Source organism: Xiphophorus couchianus, chromosome 24 (assembly GCF_001444195.1).
Source record: "Xiphophorus couchianus chromosome 24, X_couchianus-1.0, whole genome shotgun sequence".
Classification (NCBI taxonomy): Eukaryota; Metazoa; Chordata; class Actinopteri; order Cyprinodontiformes; family Poeciliidae; genus Xiphophorus; species Xiphophorus couchianus.
In genome coordinates this window covers 8,901,176-8,927,819 of record NC_040251.1, presented here as the reverse complement: position 1 = coordinate 8,927,819, position 26,644 = coordinate 8,901,176, and the positions used below count along the sequence as shown (strand labels likewise).

Here is a 26,644-nt window from a genome sequence, read left to right as displayed (position 1 = left end):
TTGAATATATGTTAAAACAAACCGCTTTTTCAATTTGACTTAAATTATGTTTTAAAATAAATAACACACAATAATACACTTTTTATGACTGAAAGTTAAATCACTAACTTATGAAATATTTTTAAATAAATGGCGCCAAAAAAATTAGGCGCAGCATTCAGATTGAGAGATTTTATCAGTACTTTTACTGTAGTTTCTTAATGATCCAGCAGGGGGCGAAATTAACTTGTAATACGTTTTTTTTTTTAACGAAAATTCTAGAAAACACGGATGTCAAACAATGCTACTATAATGTTACATTCATTTTAATGCAACTTAGAGATCAAAAACAGTAATTAATGTATTTTAAAGCGCAAAAACAATTCCGGTACCACAGAATAAACGTGTCTTATTATTAAAATCCCACTTGACTTGATTAAAATAATTATAGAAGAACGCATGGTTGGACTTATGTGCAGATGTGGAGATCTTTGTGCTCAACTTTTCTACCTGCGTAAAAATGGTGTTTAAAAAGTGTGGAGTTGGACAGCAGAGACCTGAAAGGCATGCAGCTACTTCAGTCCCGAAGGGGCAAGACTCTGGCATTGCTCCTTGCAGGCAGCGGAGTTAAGGATTGGGTTGTATTTTTGGAAGGGTGTGTGTGTTTGTGGATTGGTCGCCTTGTTAGGTTTGCTGAAGTGTGTCCAACCGCGGCGGCTGTCAGGAGGCAGCTGGGTGGCAGGGACAGGGGGGGAAATGCCACCTGAGGAAGCCATGTAAGATCTCTGGCTTTTCAACACGCACTTCCACATTTTATTCGCAATTCGCTCTAATAAATCCGCAACACAAAAAAAATGAGTTGTTTCAGGAACGATGCTTGATTTAGAATAACAAGAACTCAAATGGAGATCGCAACAGAAGAAACCCAATAAAGTTCATCTCTCAGCTGCATGTCAGGTGAAATCCACGTCAGGAACTTCGGACAGGTAAAAGGAAACGGAAAACCCAGAACCGTCTTTCAGTTCTCAATTTGCGCTTCGGGATGAGTGGAGGTCGCTTCGAGTTTGATGATGGCGGGGCTTACTGCGGAGGCTGGGAGGGGGGCAAAGCCCACGGCCACGGCATCTGCACCGGACCCAAGGGCCAGGGCGAGTACTCGGGCTCCTGGAACTACGGCTTCGAGGTGGTCGGGGTCTACACCTGGCCCAGCGGGAACACCTACGAAGGCTACTGGTCTCAGGGTAAGCGCCACGGACTGGGAGTGGAAACCAAAGGACACTGGATTTACCGAGGGGAATGGACTCACGGCTTCAAAGGGAGGTACGGGGTCCGGGTCAGCGTGGGCAGCGGAGCCAAGTACGAAGGAACCTGGAACAACGGCCTTCAGGATGGATACGGGACGGAAACATACGCAGATGGAGGTGAGAGTAATAAAATAAGACTTAGAAGTTTTCTGAAGTTCTTAAATGTACGGAAGGCCTGAAGTGACTTAAATAAATAAGTCCTGAATTGAATAGTTCTTAATAAAATAGTTGGAATAAGAATAACTGATAGATACGGGACAGAAAAATACATAGATATACTGTAGGTGAGAGTGATGAAATAAGCATAAAAGTGTCCATCAGTCCCTAAATGTACGGTAAATGTAATGACATAATTCAATAAGTAAATAATTCCTTTATTAAAAGAATACTTTGAATAAGAATAACAGGCATCAGGGTGGATGAGGCACGAAAACATACAGAGATGGAGGCGAGAATCATGAACTATACCTTAAAAGTTTCCAGAAGTCCCTAAATAGGTTTATATGCAAGTAACTCCATAATTAATATTTATTAATAGATTACTTTGAAGAAGAACATGTTTCAGGACAGAAACATACGCAGATGGAGGTGAAAGTCATGAAATATCCCTTAAAGTGTCTCAGTCCAAAATATATGGAAGGCCTAAAGTGACACAAATCAATAAGTACATAAGTCCTTAATTAATATTTATTAACAGAATAATTTGAATAAAATTGGAAATGCATAATCTGAATAGTTACATTTATTTATAACTATGTAATAATTTATAGAATTCACAAAAAAATGGATAAATGTGGTAAAGAACCAGAACCCACAGCAGGAATGGCCCGGAAACAGTTTGGTGTCACCTGGAATGAGCTGGAGCATACCAGTGGTTGGAGAGATTGAAGCCTGGGTTTTCCTACCGGACCTGGTACCAAAGTGACAATTATTTCACATTATTTCATTTTCCTGTTCTACAGTCGATCTTGGTGTTGGAATATCACATATATGTGTTTTGCCTTGTGTCTATCATGAGGTCTAATACTAAATTACATAAGACCAAGGCTTTACAACCCTACTGACTCTTTAAAAATGTTTTAAGAAAAAGGTAGGTGTGCAAAAGTAATATTTAATTTAAGATTTTAAAAGTAAGGCAGACGTGTTTAGTATCAAAGTATACTCCAATTTGAAAACTGTTACAGTTTCAAAACCAAAACCCTTTTTTTCATATTGTTTAACAAGCTGACATTGTACAAACTAGAACTGCAATGTTAATCTCCCAGGTTTTGCTACACATTGCCGGTCAGCTGGCTGCACCAAGACTTCTGTAATGTTTTCCTTGTTTACAGAAAAGAAATATGTCTGGTCACAGAAAACACATATAGATAAATAATACCTCAAAGGAAAGTTTATTTGTACAGAAACTTATGAAGTTATAATTAGAAAGCCCAGATAATTAACCAGATTATAGTAGCTTCTCTTGCTCTTCTATAACGGCAAAATGACAATTTATAAAAGTTAGAAATAACTACCAAATTTAGCAGTTCTTTAGTTTTTATTTGTGCACAAGTTTATCAAATAAACAATAAAAGATTATCAATAACATTATTATAATAACACTATTCAGTGTTATATCATTTAATAGTAGCAGGACTAACTGCTGCTTTTCTGTAAAAATTAAAGCAATTAAATTAAGCATTTTTGTTTTATATTTTTGTCTAAATATGATGATGTTGTAATGGTTTTACTCACAGCATTCAGTGAGTAAAACCATATGTTACAACTTAAAATTACAGAAAGTTCCTCACTATTACTGTCCTACTCATATGCATCATGTAAGAGATATTTTACACTAATTTGCAATAAATTAGTAACAATTTTAACAGATCAATGATTAGGTTCACTTTGTAAATGATGATCTGAACAGTTTCTTAAAGCACTTTTAAACCAGAGTCACTCTTACAGACATTCAAACATATCCAGTAGTTGTCAACTTAGGCATTAATTTGTGAGTTTGTATCAACATGTGACAGTCAGAATCAAGCCCATAACCTTCAGATTATGAGGAAACTACTCTTTCCACTGCCTCGTTTCTGCAGAAACAAAATCGTTTACCTTCACTCTTCATTCTAGTGTAGGAAAATGCACCACTGTTTCTCACTACAGAGGTTTTGATGATGTTTTGCTTTAAATTTTGATTTGTTTCTTTACCAAAGATGAATATCATTCAGATCAGATCAAATCAGCAGCCAAATTATATTTATTATTTAATTGCACAAATATTCTTTCTAGAAACGTGAAAGGAAGTGAGTGTGTAAGAACGAGTCCATCGCCAATGATCTCCTGGCGTTTTATGAAGTGAGTGTAACCGGAAGAAAACACCACCCTGCTGCTGTCAGTCAAGCAGAAATCTGAGCATGTTGGGAGTCAACCTCACAAAATGTTTTCATTCATTACTATAAAGACATCAAGAGCAAGACGAAATAGATATTCTATTTTTAAAAAATATAGAAACAAAGATAGCTTATGATGGATAAGCAAAATAATGCAGTCCTGCTGCTGTGCAGGTCAATATGGTGTCTTATTTTGCATCACATTGTTTATTTTGAACTGGTGAAGGTAAATAAATGGAAAATGTGTTATCATTACTAAGTTCACATTTCCCTTCAGAAATCCACATTAACTAATGAATAACGGCATGAAGTTAAACAATGAATACTTTCCCAAAAGTTTATATTTATAACACCTTCACAACAACTTTTTTTTATGAACACGGCTAATAGACATGTGCATGCTTAAAATTAAAAATATTCTAGCCAAGTAATAGCTTTGACCTTGTTGGATAAAGCAAGATAAAAACATATTGACCCTGCTGGTACAATGAAAGCATTTCCCTGACTCATCAGGTTCCAGCCTCGTCCACTGGAAGCTGTGGTGGGGGATGTGACAGCACCAGATCTCAGGATTTATTAATAGCACAGGCGCTCAGTGACCTTTTGGCCTTACCGGCACAGGACTAGCTATCTCTAGGATCCACACTCAACAGTTATAACTTGAGTAAAATCTGGTTGCTAACTTGTCATTTGGGTAATTAATGAGTAAAATGATTATTTGTAGATGTTTTGGTATCAGAAATGTACTTCCTGCTTTAGGAACAGCTAAATTTAGCAACTCTGTCAGCCTTGAATAAAGCTAACTTTGGTAATTTAGCTTTGACCAGCTGGACAGAGCTAACATTTTATAACCTTTAGGAAATGTTAATTGTAATAATTTTGGTGACAGATATTAATAAAAGTTAACTAAAGTCAATTAAATTTGATTCTTGTTTTGTTATAGAAAAATTAAGCAAATCTAAGGAAAGCTAACTTTGCTAAGTTAGATTTCACTAGTTTGGCAGAGCTAACTTTTCATAACCATTAATCAAACCACTAAGTTGTTTTTTTTTTTTTTTACCCCTCCAGGGGGTCTTTTGTGGGCTCTAGTGTCCCTTATATGACAGTAGGCTGGAAGGAGAGGGGGGAAGACATGCGGCAAGGTCCGGGGTCCGGGAGTCGAACCCGCGACAGCCGCGTCGAGGACTCAAGGCCTCCAAATATGGGTCGCGCTAACCCCTACGCCACCACGGCACGCCCAATCAAACCACAAAGTTAATTAAATGTGATTCTTGTTTAGGTCTAGAAACATTAACTCACTCGTAAGAAAAGCCAACTATGCTAACTTAGCTGTCACAAAAATTAGCACCTCTGTGCATGTTCCCAGATAGAGCATGCTAACATGCTAACAATACAAATTAATTTGTGGAAAATATATTGAACAAATATTTTTCAAATATTCCAGCTTCCTCCTACATGTTAATGAGTCCCTTAGGCAAGTCACTTAACCCCAAGTTTTCTATTGATGTGTGTTTTGGTGTATAAATATCTGCACATTTCTAAGTTTGATTAGGTGAATGTGGTTCTAGTGTGAAGTACTTTGAGTTGTCAGTATGACTAGAAAAGTGTTATATATACTCAGTCCATTTATTACACATCTATATAAAACAATCCAAAAATGTTCAACACATGCATAGCATGGTTGGGACTCTATCCGACCTTTCCCCTCCAGTTTGTTTTAAAATAGATCACTGCCATTCAGTGTTTCAGCTATCGCTGTCGAGTGTTGGTCGTCGGTGTAAAGACTCACCCTACAAAGATAATAAAAAAATCATGACTCGTAAGACTCTGGATCTCTGGTCTTCAAGGATCAGGCCAAATATACAATTGTTTACAATTGTAAGCAATTGTAAACAATTGTAAACAATTGTTTACAATTAGCAAACGTTGTTTGCTGGAAGTTTACAATGCTAGTTGTAATCATTAAATGCTTACAATTAAAGCATTTAATGCTTAAATTAAATGCATTAAATCTAATCAAATTTAATGCATCTTACAATGTATTAAGTGCAAGAAGTCCCTGATCATATTCTCTTTCTGTATCAAGTTCAGATTTCAAATTGAATTTCAAATACCCCTTATCTGTTATATTGAAAGCTTCTATTATGCAAATTTCAAAAATTTAAATCTTTTTTTACTTTCATTTGGGTTTCAAATGCTTCAGAAAACAACCCCCCAGTTTTTGGTAATAAGTTCAGGTTTGTTGTGTCTGGAAAATGACCCGTTTCCAAAACCTCTGGAATATAACGTCACAAATCAGCAGGCACTGCCCCCCAGCAAACACCAGCCTACCTTACCTAGCAACCCAAGCGGTGCTCCAGCACATTTGGTCAGCTGGTTTAACTGCTGTACAATGTCTGCTGGAAAAGACATGTGCTTTGTTGTTGACTTACCATTTAGAAACCACATGGTGCAATCTTGTTGGTTGTGCAGGAGGCTCCACTTTTGCATTTCAAAGATACATTGTTGAATAATTCTGTTTCTGTTTTCAGCCAATTTCATGTGCGAGTTTAAACCTTCTATTACAAGATGCCTTAAATATCTCATTCTGAAAAGAGCTAAAAAATAAGCATAACTGAGCAGAGTAAAATTTCATTATTGTAGAATGATTTTGGCATGAATGTCTTCCCTAAACATATTCTCTAACCTCTGAACTCCTTTCTCTTGCCACTTAAAGCACAGGAATGGAGATTTTCTTATAAGTACCACCATGTTTTCCTAGACTGAGGAATATTTTTGCTTAATAGAGCAGATTCCAAGTATCTTACATGCTTTGGTTCATTTTCAGGTACCTACCAGGGTCAGTTCACTGGTGGGATGCGCCATGGCTACGGTGTTCGGCAAAGCGTACCCTATGGCATGGCAGCAGTCGTGCGTTCCCCTCTTCGTACTTCGTTAACTTCACTTCGCAGTGAGCACAGCAACGGCACAGTTCTACAGCAGGATGTCCCGGTCATCACCACCACCAATGCTTCGGGAGAAGAGACGCCTGTCGCCACCCCTACCCAGCTGGGACCATCCCGCGGAGGCTTCGCTCTCACCCTCCAGGTGGATCCGGAGGCTGTGAAGCTCAAGAAGAAGGGCCTGTTCCGAAGAGGCTCCCTGCTGGGTAAGCTGAGGAAATCCGAGTCAAGCACATCGCTGTCCAGCCAGAAGAGCAAGATCAGCTTCCTGAGGACAGAGTCCGCTCTGAGTTCCAACGCCAGCGACACAAACTCCACCATCAGCGGGGATGAGAGCCTGGCCGGAGCGGAGGATTTCCCCCCGGTGGAGGCTGACATTGACGCCACCACCACAGAGGTTTACATGGGCGAGTGGAAGAACGACAAGCGCTCAGGATACGGGATAAGCGAGAGATCCAGCGGCCTGAAGTACGAGGGCGAGTGGCTCAACAATCAGAGACACGGGTATGGCTGCACCACGTTTGCCGAGGGAGGGAAGGAGGAGGGCAAGTACATGAACAACATGCTGGTGAAGGCCATGAAGAAGAGGGTGATCCAGCTCAAGGGAACCAAGATCAAGCAGAAGGTGGAGCGGGCGGTTGAGGGAGCGCAGAGGGCGGCAGCCATCGCCAAACAGAAAGCAGAGATCGCTGCTTCTAGGTAAGGAAATACATGTTTCTGGTCCACTTTATGTTAACGTAGTTTTTGTTCTTGTATTATGAGTCCAAAAAGGATTGCTATTCATTTATTCAGCTAAATGGTTTGAGAGTCATTTTGAGGATTTTGAAAATATCTTCAGAAAAACCAGCCACTGACTTCTGGGTGGGCTTGTCACTATAAGTAATTTTGCAGGACAATAAATTGTCCCAAAAAATGGCTACGATAAACAATAATATTATTAATAAACTTTAACTTTTAAAGAACTCTTAAAGCAGCAGAAAGTTAGTCGTTTCAAAAACCTACTGAATGTCAAGCAGCCATTGACGTGGACTGCACCGTTACCTAGCAACCCCAGTGCATCACCTAGCAACTCAAGCAGAGCACCAGCACGTTTGGTCACCTGGTTTTACTCTTGTACAATGGCTGCTGGAATAGACAAGTTTCCACTTGCTGTATTCTTGTTGGTTGTGCAGGAGGCTCCACTTCTGCTTTTCAAAGATGTATGGTTGTATAATTGCACATCTGTTTGCAGCCATTTTCATGTGTGAGTGAAAATGGCTCACACATTTCGGAGGGCACGCCGTGCTTATTAGCACGCCATGCATCTTATTAGGATTTAAAGGGACCAGAGGCCCTAAAATAGGCAGAACTGAGAACACTGAAATCTGGTTATTTTATGATTTTGTGTAAAATAGAAATGCAAGGAAGATGTTTTGTACATCCCATAGACCTATCCAACCCGTTAAAGGAAGCATAGTAGGTCACTGGAGCTGGAAAACATTTTAATTATCCAAAATAAATAATAATAGTAATAATAAAAAAAACAACCAAAACCAATAAACAAATTGGAAAAAACACACAGAACCAAAACCTAAATAAAACAGATTATATTAAATAAAATTGTCCTTCAAAATGTACTATTTATTGGTTTCAGATAGTGAACACAGGCAAAACTGCCAGTTAGAGCTTTTGTAAACAAATAGTGCAAACTAGAAACAAAAACACTCAATTTAAATAACTCAACTAGCATTTTTTTGTTGTTGGCTTGCTACTCCTAATGGGACTGTCATGCTTCAAAACCATGTAAGTAACTGATGAAAGAATTCCTTTATGTCAGTGGAGACCGATGGACCGGAGTGAAGCCATTTGTCCTCCAGTCTCTATTTGAAACAAAAGAAAAACAAAGCATTCAAATGGAAATGATCAAGTTCTTTTTCATTTATAATGCGATTTATTGCTCATTGCAACAGCTTTGCTCTGAATCTTGATATTTCTTTAGCTGACAGGTATTAGGACTCAGTAATGTAACAAAATGAGGTCCGACTCGTGTCATTCTGGTAGTGATGCTGCCAGTTGCAAAACAGAAGAACATAAAACTTGGTGTTTGTACATCAGAGAGTGAGCATATCTAAAGGGGTTTCTGTGAGGATACTGGCTTCTTTCATCCAAACCGCCGGTCATGTAAGCTGTCTATTTTCAGTCCTCAGGCCTTCTGGGTACATTTACGTTTGTATTTTCTTCATGGAGAAATTAACGGGCCAGTTACGATAAAAACAATTTGCTGGATGATAAATTGTTCCAGAAGGTATTGCGATAAATCATAATGTTGTTGTTGTGAGACCTTTTTCAATTAATATAATGGTAATGGCATAATTATGCAGCTTTAAATTCTAATGAACATTTAACAGTGGAAATGGAAGACATTTTAAATATCAAAAATAAATAAACAACATCAAATAAAATGAATTAAAAAGTCTCTGTAAATAAAACTATCCTTCAAAAATTGCAATAGTTGGGACCAAAGCACCAGACTGAAGACTTTTATCATCCAGTTTTTGGTATAAAGAGAGAAAAAGGAGAAACATTGTGCTTGTTTTTATTTATCATGTGACTAATTGATATAATTTTTTTTATTTCATCTTATATTTAAATGAGAGGGCCTAGTTTTCTCTGTAGTGGGAAATATGTAAATTAGCTTTACAAAACAAAAGTGTTAACAAATAAATCATTATTATGAAATAAATAATTAAAAAACCACATAAAACAATCCTGAAATAAATACATGAATATTGAAATAAAAATACCAAGTAAATAAATAAATAAACAAGTTAAACTGTGATTGAAAAAAATGAGCACACCAAATAAAAATATTTATTTAGTTTTTATTTCATGGTACATTCATTTGTTTGATTGCATATTGATTAAATATTTATCAATAACCATATTTTTAAAATTACTTATTTAGATCCATAAAATTCTGATGAATACATCGACGTTTCCGTTAATAAATGTGGAGAAAGTTCAACAGCTTTGGGTATTTTCCTAAATGCTCTGAGTTGAAGTGATGGTGGGTGAATTTTAGAGAATTAGCGGTTGCCAAGACGATGCATTTGAAAATATATGGATATTTAGGCGCATTGTGCAACAAGTCACTTATTTACTATAATTAACTGGAGGAAAACTGTTGTGGTTATTTCTCTCTTTTTAAAACAACTCATTGGAGTCGTTTGGTTAAACAACAAACCAAACCCAGATTCAAAATGTACTCTGGCATTTTATGGTGACTTTTTAATCTCTTGTGGTTGAAGAAATGCCAGGGTGTTTTCACTTCATCAGTTTACCGTTCACATAGGTCAGATCTGGGCATGGACTCCTGATCGAGCGCCCATCAGTACTGCTTCTGTAATTAAAAATTGATCAGTACATAAATACATAAGGTTGTAAACTTTTCATTATTTACATCAGTGTGTAGCTTTTGGTTTCATTATTTTATACCTGATGTTGTTTTAATGGAACAGAATAAACTTTAAATATCCACTGGAGTGGTTGTTACATTTAATTGCACCTCTTCCCAAATATAAATCCCAGGTCACAAATCAGGGTGATGTTTTGTTCAACATGCAGTTTGTCTTTGACCGTACAAGGTGTTGGTATTTCTGTCCACATTCATTTTCAGAACCCAAAGTAAGCTCAGTGTTTACAGCAGGCGGACACTTCGCTGATGCTCTGCAGACTTTCTGCAGACACAAATCTAAATAGCGCACTGCACAGATAGCCACTAAATATGAGTTATTATTTTTCTCTGTGCGTTGGGCGCACCTACAGCATGCACATGAGGATTTATGCAGGCCTGAGTTCGGAATATCTCAGTGGGCTTCGGAAACAACCAGCAATGTTCAAACTGCTGGAAAATAATGAACATATTTAATCAAATGCATGCATTAATAACAGATTCACTGATTTGGCTATCTGTCTTTGGTCATATCTTAAAGGAATTGGATAATCTCCAGATTGCACCAGTTAGGAATAGAAATGGTTTGTCGCTTCTCATTCAATACTATTAACCTCATAACTTAAAAGGAAGATTATTTCCTGGTTTTATTAATTCAGATTACATATATGAAAACACAAAATCTAACCAAGTACTTTTGTCTATAGTTCATTGTGCAAATATCTCAGTACACTTTAATTAAGACAAAACTAACTTACAAGTAACTTTTCAGCAACATATAGAAATTTACATTAGAAAAATTATCTTTCTTTAAGTACAAAACATGCTGTAGTATTTTTCATACTTTTAAAACAGCTTAAAGTTTGTTTTTCTTTATGTACTGTTAATCTGAAGATGGAAAGCTCGTTCTGTATTTGGAACATTCACTGTTGCTATAGTAACGGTTGCCAGGGGGATGATGTGTTGTTAGAAAATGACAGTTGAAAACTAATAAACAACACAACAAGATCCATATCTTCAATGTTTTATGGCATGACAACAACATGATACTGATTTAGTGAATCTTTTGAAAATGAAATAAAACCCGATTTTGATTCGACTTTAGAAGTTAACATAGACCAGGCTAACTACTATTAGCAATACAAGCATTACGTTCATTAAAAGACTATGTGAAAAATTTAGAGAGATAAGAAATAATCACAAAAGAAAAAGTTGCTGTTTTTTGTCTTATGTTTTAGATGTAAGGCAGCCATATTGGATTTTGGAGGGAAAGCTCCCGGTTTCCTATGTCAAATTCCAACTTTGGTGAAACTCTGTTATTGCTTCAATGTGAAACTGAAGAATTTTAACTAATAAGTAAAAATTGAATACATAATTAAATTGTATCCTTGATAGGATTTTTTCTTTATATGAATTTCTTGCATTTACTTTTCGAACAACGCAACGAACTTTAACTTAAATTTTCTCCCGTAAAACTAATTCTTTACTGCGGCGGCGTGAACGTTTTGGGAAGCAGCGGCATATCACAGTACTTCTGTTACCACAGTTACTAAGTGGTGAGCAGCAATGAGCATTAAGCTTTATTATATAAGCAGTGGAGAGATGACACATCTGTTCCTGGCAGCGGTTTTCTCTTGCTATGATCCTTTGGCAGAGAAGTGGAGGGTTTAAAAATACAAGCAGCAGCGCGGTTCATGGGATGCCACACCGGACCTCTTCAGATCCAGTTGGTTAAAGTGTTTGCTGGTATTCAGACACTCTTTGGACATTGTTCTCTCTCTCTTTTTTTTTTGTTGCTTGGGGCTGGCAGATGGGCCTGGGTGCCATGACGGGGTGCAAATGACGCACACCGAGGCCGCGCGGTCACAGACGGGCCTCTGACTAAATATGGACAGGCACACTCTTGCTGTATCACAATCGCAAGGGAATGCAACAGCTGATTATCCCCCTTCCCCTGCTGCTGTCTGACCCCATCTTCCGTGCCTGCACACAGACACACACGTTTGTTTTTTCTGTGTAGAAACACAGTGACTCTTCTTTTTGTTTGCACGCCTGCTCAGAGTTCCTCTCTATTGATTGGGACCTGCTGTCGACGGTCTGATCTGTGTGTCCGCCTCTGAGAGCCTCGGCTGCTCTGCAAGGCAGCGACAGTTAAAGACCCGGCTCGCCTTGCGTCAGCAGCGGTGTCAAATGGTTCTGCAGATAAAAATATGGCACAGCTCATAAGCAAGTGCTTCGGTATAAAGGGGTGGCATATACATGTACCGCACCTTGCTTTAGTAGTCGAGCTTGGATTACGCGCTGTTCTGCTGATACAAGCTGTTTGCGCAGTCGTCATTTGTAAACAATGTTCAACATGGAAATTATAGCTATTGTTGAGGAGGAAAAAGTAACTAGACAGTATTAAATAAAGCTGAAAGCTCATTTTAGTAAATGAATTTAACTTCACTTCACACAAACTGCAAAAACACCAAATCTTACCAAGTATTTTGGTCTAGTTTCAATTGCAAATATCTTGAAATAAGACAAAAGTAACTTACAAGTAACTTTTTCATCAATATTAGGGATTATTGACTTAAAACAAAGCTTATATATCTTGCTGAAAAGTTACTTGTGAGTTAGTTTTGTCTCATTTCAAGTGTACTAAGATAGAAACTTGGTAAGACTATGTTTTTGCAGTGCAGCTGAACGGTAGCATCCAGAAAGCTCTTGCGCCAGTTTGAGAAAATATCTGTCGCCACCAGCTGGTTTTAGGACAGGATGGCTGCTGCTGAAAGGAAGAACAGAAAAAAAGACAAAGCAAAATTAACTTTTGTTCTTTCCTGACAGTAAATCTTTATTTTCCCACATTGTACACTGCAAAAACACAAAAACTTACCAAGCTAGTATCATTGCAATTATCTGGTAAGAAGACAAAACTAACTAACAAGTAAAATTTTCATAAAAATTAGGGACTGTTGACTCAAAACAAGCTTCTATATCTTACTGGAAAGTTACTTGTAAGTAAGTTTTGTCTCATTTCAAGTGTACTAAGATATTTGCACTAGACTTGGTAAGACTATGTGTTTTTGCAGCGCAGCTGAACAGTAGCATCCAGAAAAATCTAACAGCACAGGCCAGAGATTGAGAAAATATCTGACACCATCAGCTGGATTTAAGACAGGATAACTGCTGCGGAAAGTAAAAACAGAAAAAAAGACTTTTGTTGTTTCCTGACCAAAAATCTTTGATATTTTCACTAATGTTTGGTGCAAAAATACCAAATATTACAAAGTATTTTTGGTCTAATTTCTACTGAAAATATATTAGTACACTTGAAATAAAACTAAACTAACTAAAGTAAACTAAGTAAATTTTAATTGAATTTGAATTGTTGACCTAAAACAAGGTCTTGTATTTTCCTACAAAGTTACTCATATGTTTGTGCTTTTGTAATAAGACAAAACTAAAACATTAGAGCTAGAAACAAAACAAAAATATTTGCTAAAATTCTGTTTTTTTGCCATGTGCATTAAGCTTCTGAGATCTCTTACCATCTCAGCATCAAAAAGCATGATACCTGCTAGATCACATCGTCATATGTTGAAAAGAAAGCCTTCAAAGAGCCAATGTGCCTTTGGGCAAGTCACTTCAAATGTAAAGTACTGTATGATTACTGTAAATAAGATCCAAAGGGGTGAATTCACAAAACTATTTGCGCACGCTAAATGTGTGTGAACCGGTGTTTGTACATCTGTCCAATATTCAGACTTCAAGCAACTGAAGATTTAAAATAGTTCAGCTGATCAAGTAACGCCCTTCTGTGCCAACGCTGTTCGCTCACATTTAAATAAGACTTTATGGAGCGTTTAAATCAGTGGTCCCCAAACTACGGCCCGCGGGCCAGATGCGGCCCGCCTCCACATTTGGTCCGGCCCCCTGAACAATACCAGAGTATTTTCATATATGTGCATTTTTATTTGATAAGTTGGACTTTTGCAATAAAATGTTCCTTAGTAATGAACTTTATTTATTATTAACTATTAGTTAGTAACTATTTTATACATGCATATAATTGACCCTAACCCTTTTTTTATGTGGAGAACCCAGTGTTATTTGGTTATTATTTATTTCATAAATAGTGTTATTTCCTGACTTTTGTTCTCTGAAGAATCCAGAAAAGGTTATTTGATTGTGCTTTCTGAAATACAATACATTTTTATGTTTAGCACTCTTACAATCGTCACACTTTTTCTGTTACAAACTGACCCCGGCCCCCCATCATAGAAGGGACAAGTTATGTGGCCCTCACAGGAGAAAGTTTGGGGACCCCTGGTTTAAATGGTAAATAGATTGAATTTATCTCATGCTTTTTTACTCAAACTGACCTCTAAAATTCAGACAGCTGCTCTCACAAACATGCTCACATTTTTGGAAACTTGGAGCTAAGTTCCCTCCCATCAGGAACATTGATGAATGTTCATGTATTTTTGCATGCGTAAAAGAAGCGCATGTGCATTCAAAGAACTTACTAACATGTAGTAGACTGCATTACTCCATAAATGCCCCTTTACTTTTAACTTGTATAAAATGTCATGTCATGATTTGATTTTATAGCCTGTAATTGAAATGTCAGCCATTTGCTGTCATCAGGAAAACCAAAACAGGATTCCTGCTTTGTGATCACAAAGAATCAAACTAAAAGGCTGATGTTGAGTTAAGAACTTTTTATTAATCAACTGCTAGAAACTTATTCAGCCAGATTTAATCCACTGCATTTTTCTTCATAATTTAAATGTATGAGTCTATTTTAATTACTTTAATAAAACTGTCAGCATGCTGAATTAAGAGTCACATTAACACTTTATCCTGTTGATCTATAATTCCAGTTGGCATTCTTCGCAGACACTTCAATATATTCATATTAAAATGTTTGCATAAAGGGTCCTTGAAAGCAATAATTGTGAGTATATTTGGCAGAGCAGCTGCACAATTTGGAAAATAAATTTTAAGGACTCTATTCAGCCATGAAATTAACCGATATCGAAGCAAGTTTATATAAACTCTAAGCTGGGAAAAGTTCACAACGTTGGTTTTTGTGCAGATGGAACCAATTAATTTTACAGTTTAAACAAAATATTGTCTGTTCTAGTCCACTGGATTCAGATAATTTTCAATCCAATCATTGTGACTCTGCTAGCACCAATTGGCTGGACCTTTGTTGAATTAGGTCAGTCAATTTAAAGGGATAGAATAATTATGCAATATTGTATTTATCATTATTTTGTGGAAATCAGTTTTACTGTTTTTTTGTAATTATTTTGTCAAAAAGCCCTTTTTTTTAGATCACAATTTATTTATAAAAACAACAGAAAGTGTGAAACATTCAGTTTTATTGGCACTAGACAACCAGCCTTAGCTGTAAAGGACCAGTATTGGTTAATTGTCTCATCACAGAGACATTAAAGTCTTTTTGTTGACATCATGTTAAATATTTTTATTTGTCATTATTTTTGTAGAAATCAGTTTTCACTTTGATATTAAAGTTGTTGTTTTTTTACAATTATTTTGTCAAAAAAACAAACAAAAAATGATTCTTTAAACATGATTGATTTCTAAAAGCAATAAAAATAGTAAAACTCAAGGTGATGAATATGTTTTATAGGCACTGCACAACCTACCTAACTGTATATGTAAGTTATCTGCAATTTTTGGTAACTAAAGTCTTTTTGTTGCCATCAGCAACATTCTGCTGTAATTCAGGCTCTTTATTTGATCACTGATTTTGACAGAAAATGTAATGTTCATTCACATTGGTTGGTTTCCTGGAAGCATTGTCGCCTTCCAGCAAGACAGTCCTGAGTTTGAATCCCAGCCTGGAGTCTTTCTGTATGGAGTTTGCATGTTCTCCAAATGCATTTGTTGGTTCTCTCTGGTTAGTTTGTCTCTCTAAATTGCAAGTGTGTGTGTTCACTTGGTTGCTTGTCCTGTGTGTCTGGTGATTGGCCCAGAGTGTATCCTGCCTCTGACCCAATGACTGCTCGATACAGAAGTAGGTTTAGTTGACTGGATTGGTGGTTTCCTGGCACTGTTGCAGCTTTTAATCAGAGTGCAATGACCTTAAACAAGGTTGTGGTTACTGTGAAAGATTCATGTTAATCTGCTTTATTAAATTCAAAGCTATTTAGCTGACAAAAAATGTTTGGAGGAGTGAAGGTGAGGGTTTATGTACACTGTACCGCCTATAAATAATGATGGTGTTAGCATTGTGTTGCTAACATAATGCAACATATGTTGCATTATCTTAGCAACATATGCTAACATAATGCATATGTTAGAATATGCATTATGCTAACGTAATGCATAATGCATTATCCACTGAAAGCTAAACAGCTTTCAACCACTGACAGATGGAAAATCCTCAAATTCTTCAACTTCACCTCAAATAAGCATCCAAATGGTTGAAACCTGAACCCAGTTGAGTTTTCTCACTGCATCAAAATTGCTTTCGAAATGGTTAAAGCAGGTTAGCAAACCTATGGAATAAAACAACCCCAACTCTGCTGAAAATTACTGGACCATATTCAAAACAAGCAAACAAACTCTACCAATTCTCCAGAGAAAAATGTTTTAATTATGCTAGAATCCTGATTACGCGGCCTAAAAGTAAGCTGTTGATTAAGATGTAGTCAGGGATAAACAGGTAATTTATGGCCATTTAAAGCTTTTGCTTTAACTAAAATCAAAATATGTAATATTACAATTGTAAGAAATCCTGTTTAAAAACAGCAGGAAGAGCTGCTGGGGTCTAAAGTGACTGACAATAAACACAACCTAAAACATGTTTATATTTCATTTGCACATGCCAGTGTAAATGTGTTTAAATAAAGGGTTTTCAGAGAGGTGGAGATCACCTAAGTCAACCAGTGGACTTTCTAATTATTCCACTGGGAAGCACCTTCTCCACTGGGTTTATAACTGGACTGGGGAGCTATATTCAGATCGGTATTAAGTTACAGTATGCCAAGTGTCTTCAGACTAATCACATTCAATTATTCTCCCAGTTACTATGAGACAAACAGCAGCAGCAGCTGCATTGATTATCAGAGAAGTCTGTCAGTTGGTAAAGACAGAAATATCTCTCCAGATTGTTGATGGAAACCTTTGAACCTTTACACACAATCTGCAGCCGCATGAAAGTTTTCCTCATTATTTCTAAGACATTTAGAAATTTCGGGCCATTCAGAAATTTTAGTTCAAGATATAATATCATGAGTTGTTGTTTGTTTTTGGATGATCCAGTTTAATACAATGTACAGTTGAAGTCAAAATTGTTAGCCCCTCCCCTCCTATGAAATTTACTTCTTTTTTTATTCGCCAAGTGCTGTTAAACAAATCAATGATTTTTTTAAATACACTTTTCCAAACATCCTAAGTGTATTTTATTTTGCACATAGAAACCAAACAATTTCACAACCCAGCATGCAACTTTAACTGAAATGCCAGCACCTTGTCAGTGTTTCACGGTCTGACTGAGGATTTGAGTGTCAATGCATCTTCGCCTTAAAGATTATTGATAGTCCTGATGACGAGTCAGAGCTTCCCAGCAATGATGCTCTCTTTAAGGGTTCCAACTCCTCATCTGTCTCCAAGGTTCTGTGGATCGATGCATCATGAATCTTGGAGTGTCTAAATTATGACTCCAATGGTCTAAGTGCCAATGTCTCATCACTTGCCAAGGATCCAAGCAACAATAGTCAATGACTCTGAGTGTCCAAGCAAGGATGCATCAATACTAAGCATCCAAATGTCCCCGCCTCATCCGTCTCTAAGGCTGTGGGCATCGACACCTCATCCGTCTCTGTGGGTCAGAACAATGAGTGTCTGAGCAGTGGTACCTTACTTATCTCCAAAGGTCCAAACGATCATGCCTCACATCAATTTTTGAATTTTACAATAAGGACTCATTAAGTCTAAGGCATGAGTGTCAATTCCAACTCTCGAGTTTAAGTTTAACATGCGACTTTCGAATGTGTCCGAATTACAGTACATCTAAATCAAATTACAGAATTACTTCCTCGTGCATTTAGGCTCTACAGAGTCTTGCAAACAATCTTATTATGTAATTCAGAGGGGTTGACGAATGCCAGGTCAACCTCTGCTGGGCCTTGCTTTATGTTTCAGATCTTTCTGGGTTTCTAACTTGTAACCAGACACTGGTTAAGGATGTGTTGTCATTTCAAGATCTGATGAACTTCAACAACCAGTGATCTTTCTGAGCCTGAAACCAATAACAAGACATTATTGGTTTTTAATGCATTAGTTGTTACATTTTTAGTGATTTTCATTTATCTAAAACATCATATTGACGTTACCTAAAGTTTGTAAAAACATAAAGTTATTGAGTTCTCATTTAATCCCAGAACTATGGATAATGATAATGTATCTTTTGAAGCAGACTGTCATTGTAAGTTTTAAACATAGTTTTACATTTTCTTCATTGCTTCATAATTTGAATGTCTGTATTTGGGTGTAGTTAATCAAAATTGCTTTTTTGCTTTATTGTCGAGAGTTAATTAAACATTTTCTACAATAATCTGGACTTTATCTTTTATGCACCGCTGCCTTTTCTCTGGGGGTAAACTGATCTAGGTCCATTGGCTGTAACCATACGGATTTATGTATATAGATCTTATTAACTTCTTGGTTCATGACCTCAAACGATGGTGTGCACTGATGATGTTCATTATAACAAATAGTACTGTTACACATGACAATTTGCCAACATTGCATTCTGTTGACGCAGTCTAAAAAAGGGAGGTGTGATGGACTGTTGTTGTCAGTGATTCACGACTTGTGTTGCATCTCTTGACTGCAGGACATCCCATGCAAAGGGCAAGTCAGACGGCGCTGAACAGGCCGCCCAGGCCTCCAACAGTGAGTCCAGCATTGCCAGACTGGTTGCCAAAGAGCTGTCGCCTTCTTTCTATCAGCCAGGTCAGTGGATAGCAACTCCTCAGTAACAGGGCATAATATGATTTTATGTTTTGTCTTAATACAAGCCTCATACTGTGGTTTGCAAAAAGGCATTTTGTCATGTAACAACTAAAGAATTCAATGTAATTTTATGCAGTAGAAGCATGAAAGGTGTGCTGAGCATTAATTTTGTCCAGCCCCCTTTACTCTGATATCCCTAAATAGAGTCTAGTGTAACTTATTTGTAATCAGAATCACCTGTAATGGTGAGTTTTTGGAATACAAGCAATGTACATTTTGTTTTTAATGTACAGATTTCTTTTGTACAGATATTTGTGAAATACAAGGAAAAGAAAAAAATATTTTTTGAAATTTCACATCTAACCTCAAATGTGTGCATTTGAACCATTTCTTGCAGTAGATTCAGCTGGAAGTATTTTGGGTTTCTACTAATGTTGCACACATACACGCTGATTAGTATTTTTTGCTTCCTAATTAAGTGATTTCTGAATGCACTTAACTTTATTAGGTTTATCAGAGTAAAGTAAAATATCGCAGTAAATGCTTACTCCATTCATGTCTAACAAAAAATGCCAATTAATAGATGAATACTAAGCTGTTTAGCTTTTTGATTTAATTTTTAACAGTAGAGCAACAATTCAATATATTGTTCTGGACTAATATTGTGCAGCTCTAATTATGACAATAGTACAACATTAGAACTGCACAATTTATTGAATTCTAAAATCAGTGAGCAATACTGCAATCACTAGACATTGCTGGTATTTGATATTTGACAAGATATTATATTGCAGATTTCAGACACGTAAACTGCCTCTCACTATTATTTATGGATTGACTCTAATTGTCCTTTTTGCTCATAACTGATGCATGGTTGAGATCGTAAAGCTAACTGAAGGTGGTGAAGACATTTTGTTATAATAAATAAAGAACGTCTTCAGGAACAATTGGTGCAAATGTAATTTTTAGCAATAATATGGTTATTAAATACTTTCTTAGCCTTGTGCAAAATCAACATTTTGGTAACCAAAGATGGTGCAGTGTTGTGAGATGCATATATATTACCGTATTTTTCGGAATATAAGGCGCACCGGATTATAAGACGCAGTATCAATGATCGGATCTATTTTCATATATCAGATGCACCGGATTACAAGGCGCATAAAGCAAAACAAAATACCGTAGTCGGATAGGTCAAAATTTATTCAAATTATTAACAATAACTGTTAATATCACACAAAAAAGTACACTCACTTTTTCAATCATTCATCTTCTACGAATCCATCAAATTGCTCGTCTTCGGTGTCGGAATTTAACAGTTGGGCGATAGCAGCATCAGGCAAGCCCGGATCCCTCTCGTCATCATCCGATTCAGCCTCATCGCTGTTGCTTGGCTGTTCATTGATGATTGAAGCACTGTATGTATCAGGAAAAGTGGTTCGCCACCCCAAAACAAGTCTGTCTAGATAGCATAGAAAGCTGACTCCACGAGGTTTCTGACCAGCAGCGATTATGCTTCGACAATCAAGGGGAGTGGCTTCATCGCTTACCAAAGTTGTAATAAAACATACAGTACACTGTTCATACATAAGATGCACCGGAATATAAGACGCATTGCCGATTTTTTTGCAAATATGGGGATTTTATGTGCGCCTTATAGTCTGAAAAATACTGTACTCTGTCTATGACATGCAAAATTTGCTTCATACTTTGCCTCCTGATCTCAGAGCGTATGCTGTTGAATCTCTCTGCTGAGGCTCCCCACAAGGCGAGCAGAACTGAATGTCTAAAAAAAGGATGGTCTTATTCAGTCCTGGGGATTGTATCAGTTTCATCACAGGCTTTTTGACACACACATTGACACAAAAGTAAAGAACCACTTCGGAGGTCCCTGCTTTTCTCTTTCAGCAGTAGGCTTAATAAGACACAAATAGACAAAGACAGAAAAAGGTATCCAGTCTTCTGATGTTACTTACAAGTTCTGAAAATAGAAGGATGCATATTTTAATGCAAATGAACTACTACAAAGGTCAGAGGAAACCTTTTTGGCTTTAAGACGTGTTCTTTTCAGTGATTTTGAACTCAAATGTGTAAATAAAGAGAGTTGATGTCAGTACAGTATGAAACATTGCTTTAATAAAATTTTTTAACAGTCTAAATTCCTTTCAGCAACTTACATTGTTGCCCATAAAGTTTAAATAATTTTGTTTTTAGACCATTTTACTGATTTGTTTGGAGAAGATTTAGGGCTACACTTTTTACAACATGACAGGACAAGTTGGTAGTATATTAAGAAAGCAATGTCCTTAAGTAAACTAAGAGTTGATAGGGTTGATTCGTTGTCAGTAGTGTTACAATGCCTGGATGTTCAGCACAGGGATATAACCAAAAAACAAACATCGGAGGTGGCTACTGAACAGACAAGTCACACAGGAAAGCTCAGAGGAGAATGCGTTTTAGAGTTTAGGATAGTCACATCAATTAATGCCTAAATTAACACCTGCAATACTTTAAATGATAGTATACACAGTAAATTTTACACAGTATCATACTCAAACCTAGATACCTTCGACAAAGCCCTAACCTTCAGAGCTCCTGGATTCAAATCCCGGACGAGCCCCCAATTATGACATGGCTCAAAAGTCACAAAAAAAGGGAGAAACACCCTATATTGGAGTTCTAAAATATAAATGTATTTAACAAAACCAAAAGTTAATATCCATATTATTTATATGAAGTGTGACAGTTAGTAAAATTAGGGGTGCATGGTGTGCATGAGTATAGGATGGATGGGAAAGTGTTGTAATGTGCAAGCATAATAATCTACATTTCAAAAGGTGTTTGCATACCTGTAATAGATATCAGCTGGAGTTGCCCTTCATTTTAAGAATATGATCAGATTTTATTTGTAGATAAATTGAACTGAAACATTTGACTGTTTTTAATTTTTAGGCCCTGAGTATCTAAAGAAAAGGGTTTTGCTGGAGGCTGTGGAAGACCAGGAGAACCCTGACACTGAAATACATGAGCCCCTGCTAGCAGAAGAGGAGCCTCTGCTAGCTGATGAAGAGCCCCTGCCCACACCACCAGAGAGCCCGATTCTGAATGAACTGGCCAGCCTCATGCCTGGCTCGTCCCCGGCCCGAACTCCCTCCCCAAGTCCGGCCATAATCAACAAGGAGGATCCCAAACTCCTTGGTCCAAAAGGCCGGAATGAAGATAAATCCATGAAAGGAAGTTCCACTAAGGGTAGCCTTAAACCCAGCAGTGCACCAGGTAGTCGTGCCACCACTCCTTCAGTGTCAGCTGCTGCACCTGCCTCGGCTGCACCTGAGGAGGGAGCGGCTTCCAGCAGTCGTCAACCATCACGCTCCCCGAGTCGTCTGAGTAACAAGATCGAGCAGGGCTCTGACTTGGAAATTAAACCACTTCAGAAATTTGACTCTGAGGTAAAACCTGCAGATGTCCCTCCAGTCACTGACGCTCCAGAAATGAATAGCCTCATCTCTCCAGATGATGAAGAAGTAGAAGCTCCTCTTCCATCTGCCAGCGTGCCTCCCAAAGCTGTGACCCCTGAACCCAAAGCCCCTGAAGTAAAAACCGAAAGAGCTCCGTCTGTCCAGGAGCGGCCGTCGTCCACCTCTGAGAAGAAAAGGCCATCCAGGGAGGGAAGCAGGCCTGGCAGCAGAGCAGAGACAAGACCATTACCAAAATGGCAACAGAGTCCAGCTCCGCCTCCAAAGCGACAACCAAGTCCTGCTCCCTCTCCAAAACGACAACTGAGTCCATCTCCATCTCCAAAACGACAACCGAGTCCTGCTCCACCTCCAAAAGCTGCTGCTAATCATGAACCTAAAACAGTTTCAAAGCCGGCGGAACCCAAAGCCATAATTGCCAAGCCACTCGTAAAGAGCCTGGTGTCGAGAACAACGGCAGAGTTTTCAGATCTGGAGGTGAGATGGTGAAGATACACAACATAAAAGGGACCTGTGATGCAATATTCACATTTTGCATGTTTTGTACTTCCATTTGGGTCTCTACAGCTTCTAAAAACAGTTCAAGCGATTTAAAAAACACTCCGCTGTTTTTGGCAGTAAGTTAAAGTTTTTAGGTGTCCGAAAAATGATCAGTTTTAAAAACCTTCCAAATGTAATGTCACAAATCAGCAGGCATTGCTCCGTTACCTAGCAACCCCAACAAAGCCCAGCCCGTTAACTATCAGTCCAAACTGAGTTCCAGCACATTTGGTCAGCTGGTTTTACCGCTGTATGCACTGTACAATGGCTGCTGGAGAAGAAAAGTATTTTGCTGTTGACTTACCATCCAAAATTCTTGCTGCATTCTTGTTGGTTGTGCAGGAGGCTCCACTTTTGCTTTTCAAAGATGTGCGGTTGTATAATTGCACATCTGTTTGCAGCCATTTTCCCGTGCGAGTGTAAACATTGAGTTGGGGGAGTTTGGGGTAATTTAAAACACATTTTGATTTCATCATATATCTTTGTGCAACTTCTTCGTATCTTGTTTTGTATTAACTTTATTTCTTAACTTAATATGCAAAAAAAAAGTTGATGAGCAAAGTGCACAGCTAGACCTGATGATGCAGCCATTTTCATAAGGATTAGGAATCATTTTGAGCAAATGTATTTTTTCTGCAATCTGTAAGCACTTAGAAACTGCCTCCTATTCAGTGCCGGATTAATTGTAGGGATTCTTTATTTTAGCATAACTCTGCGTCATTTGACTCTGTTCAAAGCTTTATAAGATCTCCAAAAACCAAACCAGCAAGTATACACGTAGCATTTTATGGATAACTCTTGACGTTAATTATTAAGGGATTTGTTTACCAACTGCGTCTACCATACTCTGGTAATTCCTAATCAGCCAGTCAGTAATTAGACATGATGTGAAAACTGGGGAGTAAATATGGCGTTCAGTGGATACACTGTGATCATTGCTCTTCTCCTTCCTTTCCAGGGCCCAAACACCATCATGGTGTGTATGGTGATCCTGCTAAACATCGGCCTGGCCATACTCTTCGTTCACATTTTGTCATGAGACGTTTTCCACCATATCAGGTAATACATATAACCTGGTTTCCATGGAGACATTTAGGTTAAAAAATAGGATTTTGGTAATGACTGAATATATATAATAAATGTCAGATTAAACTGTGAGTCTTAAAGGAGAGGTTGTGTTTTCATTGACAAAAACCCTCCATGATTATGCTGCAAAAATTTAGTTTGGATCACATTTAATAACAATATTTAATATTTACAATTTCTACTCTGTTTTATTGTAATTTCCTAACAATACTGTCTGCAATTTTCAGAATTATAATTTTCAGCCATTGTTTACATTCAGACTGACCACATCTGGCTTCTACTGGCGCAGAATTACGACGCATGTTTCTCGTTATTGACGTAAAAGGTGGACGATACATGACCGTTCAGACTGCAGACACTTTGAAAACTCTTGGATAATTATCCGATTTAGTTCCAAATATGGAAGCGGCCAGTTGATGAGATCAAAAGGTTTGGAAACCCCTGCTTTAGGGGGTCTTAACAACTCAATACATCTTGCACCATAATATATGGAGGAACTCCTGATGGACAATTACAAAATATAATCCGGTGGTTTGCATTAGTCCATAAAAAACAATTCTTGACAAGCATCCCCAAGTCAATTAAATGCTACAACATCTGCAGGGCCTTTGGCCACCATACTTGTCCCAGCATACCAATTTCTAGCTGTGTTTCCATTAACCGTATAATTAAGCAATTTTTTTTTCTATAAAACGTTTCTTGCACTAGGATGATGTAGTTTTTCAACCGAAATAGATGTATTTCCCAAAACTGCAATGGAAACACTTTTATCACATCACGAGTCATGTGACTACTGGCGAAAATGATGAAGAAGACGACAGGAAGTAGAAGGAGGAAGATGGTTTGGTTTAATTTTTTTCAGACAATGTGGAACTGCTTCCACCGGAGCTCTCACAGCAACGCACAGTTCATAAAAAGTTGTGCATCTTTAGATTGTGTTGAATGCAAAGCTCTTCAGTAAATTCGCAGAGTACAGTTTTCCCAAAACGTTGCATACATAGCCTCTCCCAAGTATGAGAAGCTTGTCGCCTGAATAAGATGCAGACGTCTCCTCTGATTGTTGATAGATGCTGAGATGATGGCTGAGTTATGAATGTAATCACATCTAACTGTTTATATCTGTCACTGCCACGATATTTATTGATTTATCACGTAAACAAGCTTATTCACGTGTGATTTGGATTTAATTTCTAATTTAATGGAAAGATTTGCTCCATTTGTATTGGAAACAGCTTCTGATCTGCTTAGTTACCAACAAACAATTCCTTCTTTGAGTTTAATTGCGTTCTTCTGCTGCAGGTCGCAGGTGGTGTTGGACTGTGATGGCGCTGCTCCTCCACCTCATGGACCAGAGATCAGAGACACCACTGGCGGCTGGCAGGAGCCTCCTGGAGTCGTCTTCGTCGGTTCTGTGAAGCTCTTCTTCTGCAGAGCTTTGGGGAAAACTGAAGGACAATGAAGAGCGGAAACGTCTGAATATGACTGTTCTGTTAAAGTTGGTGGTTAGATGGTAGAGCAAGTCTTGGAGCTGTGTGGGCCTCCAGAATTCAACTTTGTCACAGAGTGTCACAAGGTTTGCTGTCATTTTGCAATATGGGTTGTCCTACTGCTAATTTGCCTTACACCGAGTGGTCCTCACAACACTGAATCAATAGATCACACGCTGCCTCGACATGAAGTAATGTTGAAAACTCATCCAGACTGAACTTTCACTCCAGTTTGCCTTGAATTTGCTCGAACACAGCAGCGTCCCTGTGAAGAAAAACTGCGTTTTTCGACGCCTGCAGCAGGTTAAGCGCTGTGTGTTTGTGTCGGTCATCTAACACATATGTTCTCTTTTTACAGGGGTTTACTGTATGTGTGAGTTTTTATTCTGCTGCTTTTTTGTGTAGAAAGAAGATAAAAAGAGATTAAGAAAGGAAAAAATAGAAGAAATAAGGATATTTGAGAGCCCCTGCTGACGTTTTTGTCCTGTTTGTTCCTGTGGAGCCATGCACTGCCAATTAGCTAAGGGGAAATTATGTCTTCATTCAGATTTATCCAAAGCAATAACTGTATATTTTAAGAAAGATGCTGAATCTGTGGATTGTTATTGTTTCATTCAGCTTTAGAGCCAAATGTTTGTATGCAGGAGGTGATTTTCTGTACTTTTGTACATTTTTTGGGAGTGCGCCTTTTCATCTTATACAGAATTCTGCTGTTACCTTTTATTTGTAGCTAAAATAATTAAGCCACACCAAATCCTAAATTAATTTACCTCACTGTAGTTAGATAAAAAAACCAGAATGATTCTTAACTCCATGTCTTACGGTGAAAAGACTTATTTTCTCTTTCTTTGTGTGGGGGGTCTGGGCCTTACAGAGAAGAAGTATCTGAAGCTGATCTGCCTTTAAGTTTGATGGTGTTGTTGTTGATGAAGGAAAAAGCCTAAAAGTATTTGCATTAAAATAAAGAAAAAAAAATCTCCCATGATTCTTCCTCTGGTGGTTTTTGTAAGTGAGTGTGCAGGGAAATTTAATGCTATTTGAAGAACTGA

At 37.7% G+C, this 26,644-nt stretch overlaps 1 protein-coding gene across 1 annotated transcript; it reads left to right on the top strand.

Moving 5' to 3' along the window:
- The first annotated feature begins 683 nt into the window (after positions 1-683).
- On the top strand, positions 684-26,580 carry jph2 (junctophilin 2). Its single transcript, XM_028010168.1, has 6 exons — positions 684-1,400; positions 6,486-7,299; positions 18,888-19,006; positions 21,959-22,959; positions 23,981-24,081; positions 25,408-26,580. The coding sequence occupies exons 1-5, from the start codon at positions 1,022-1,024 to the stop codon at positions 24,059-24,061; spliced, it is 2,394 nt and encodes a 797-aa protein (XP_027865969.1). The 5' UTR covers positions 684-1,021; the 3' UTR covers positions 24,062-24,081; positions 25,408-26,580.
- The last annotated feature ends 64 nt before the right edge of the window (positions 26,581-26,644 follow it).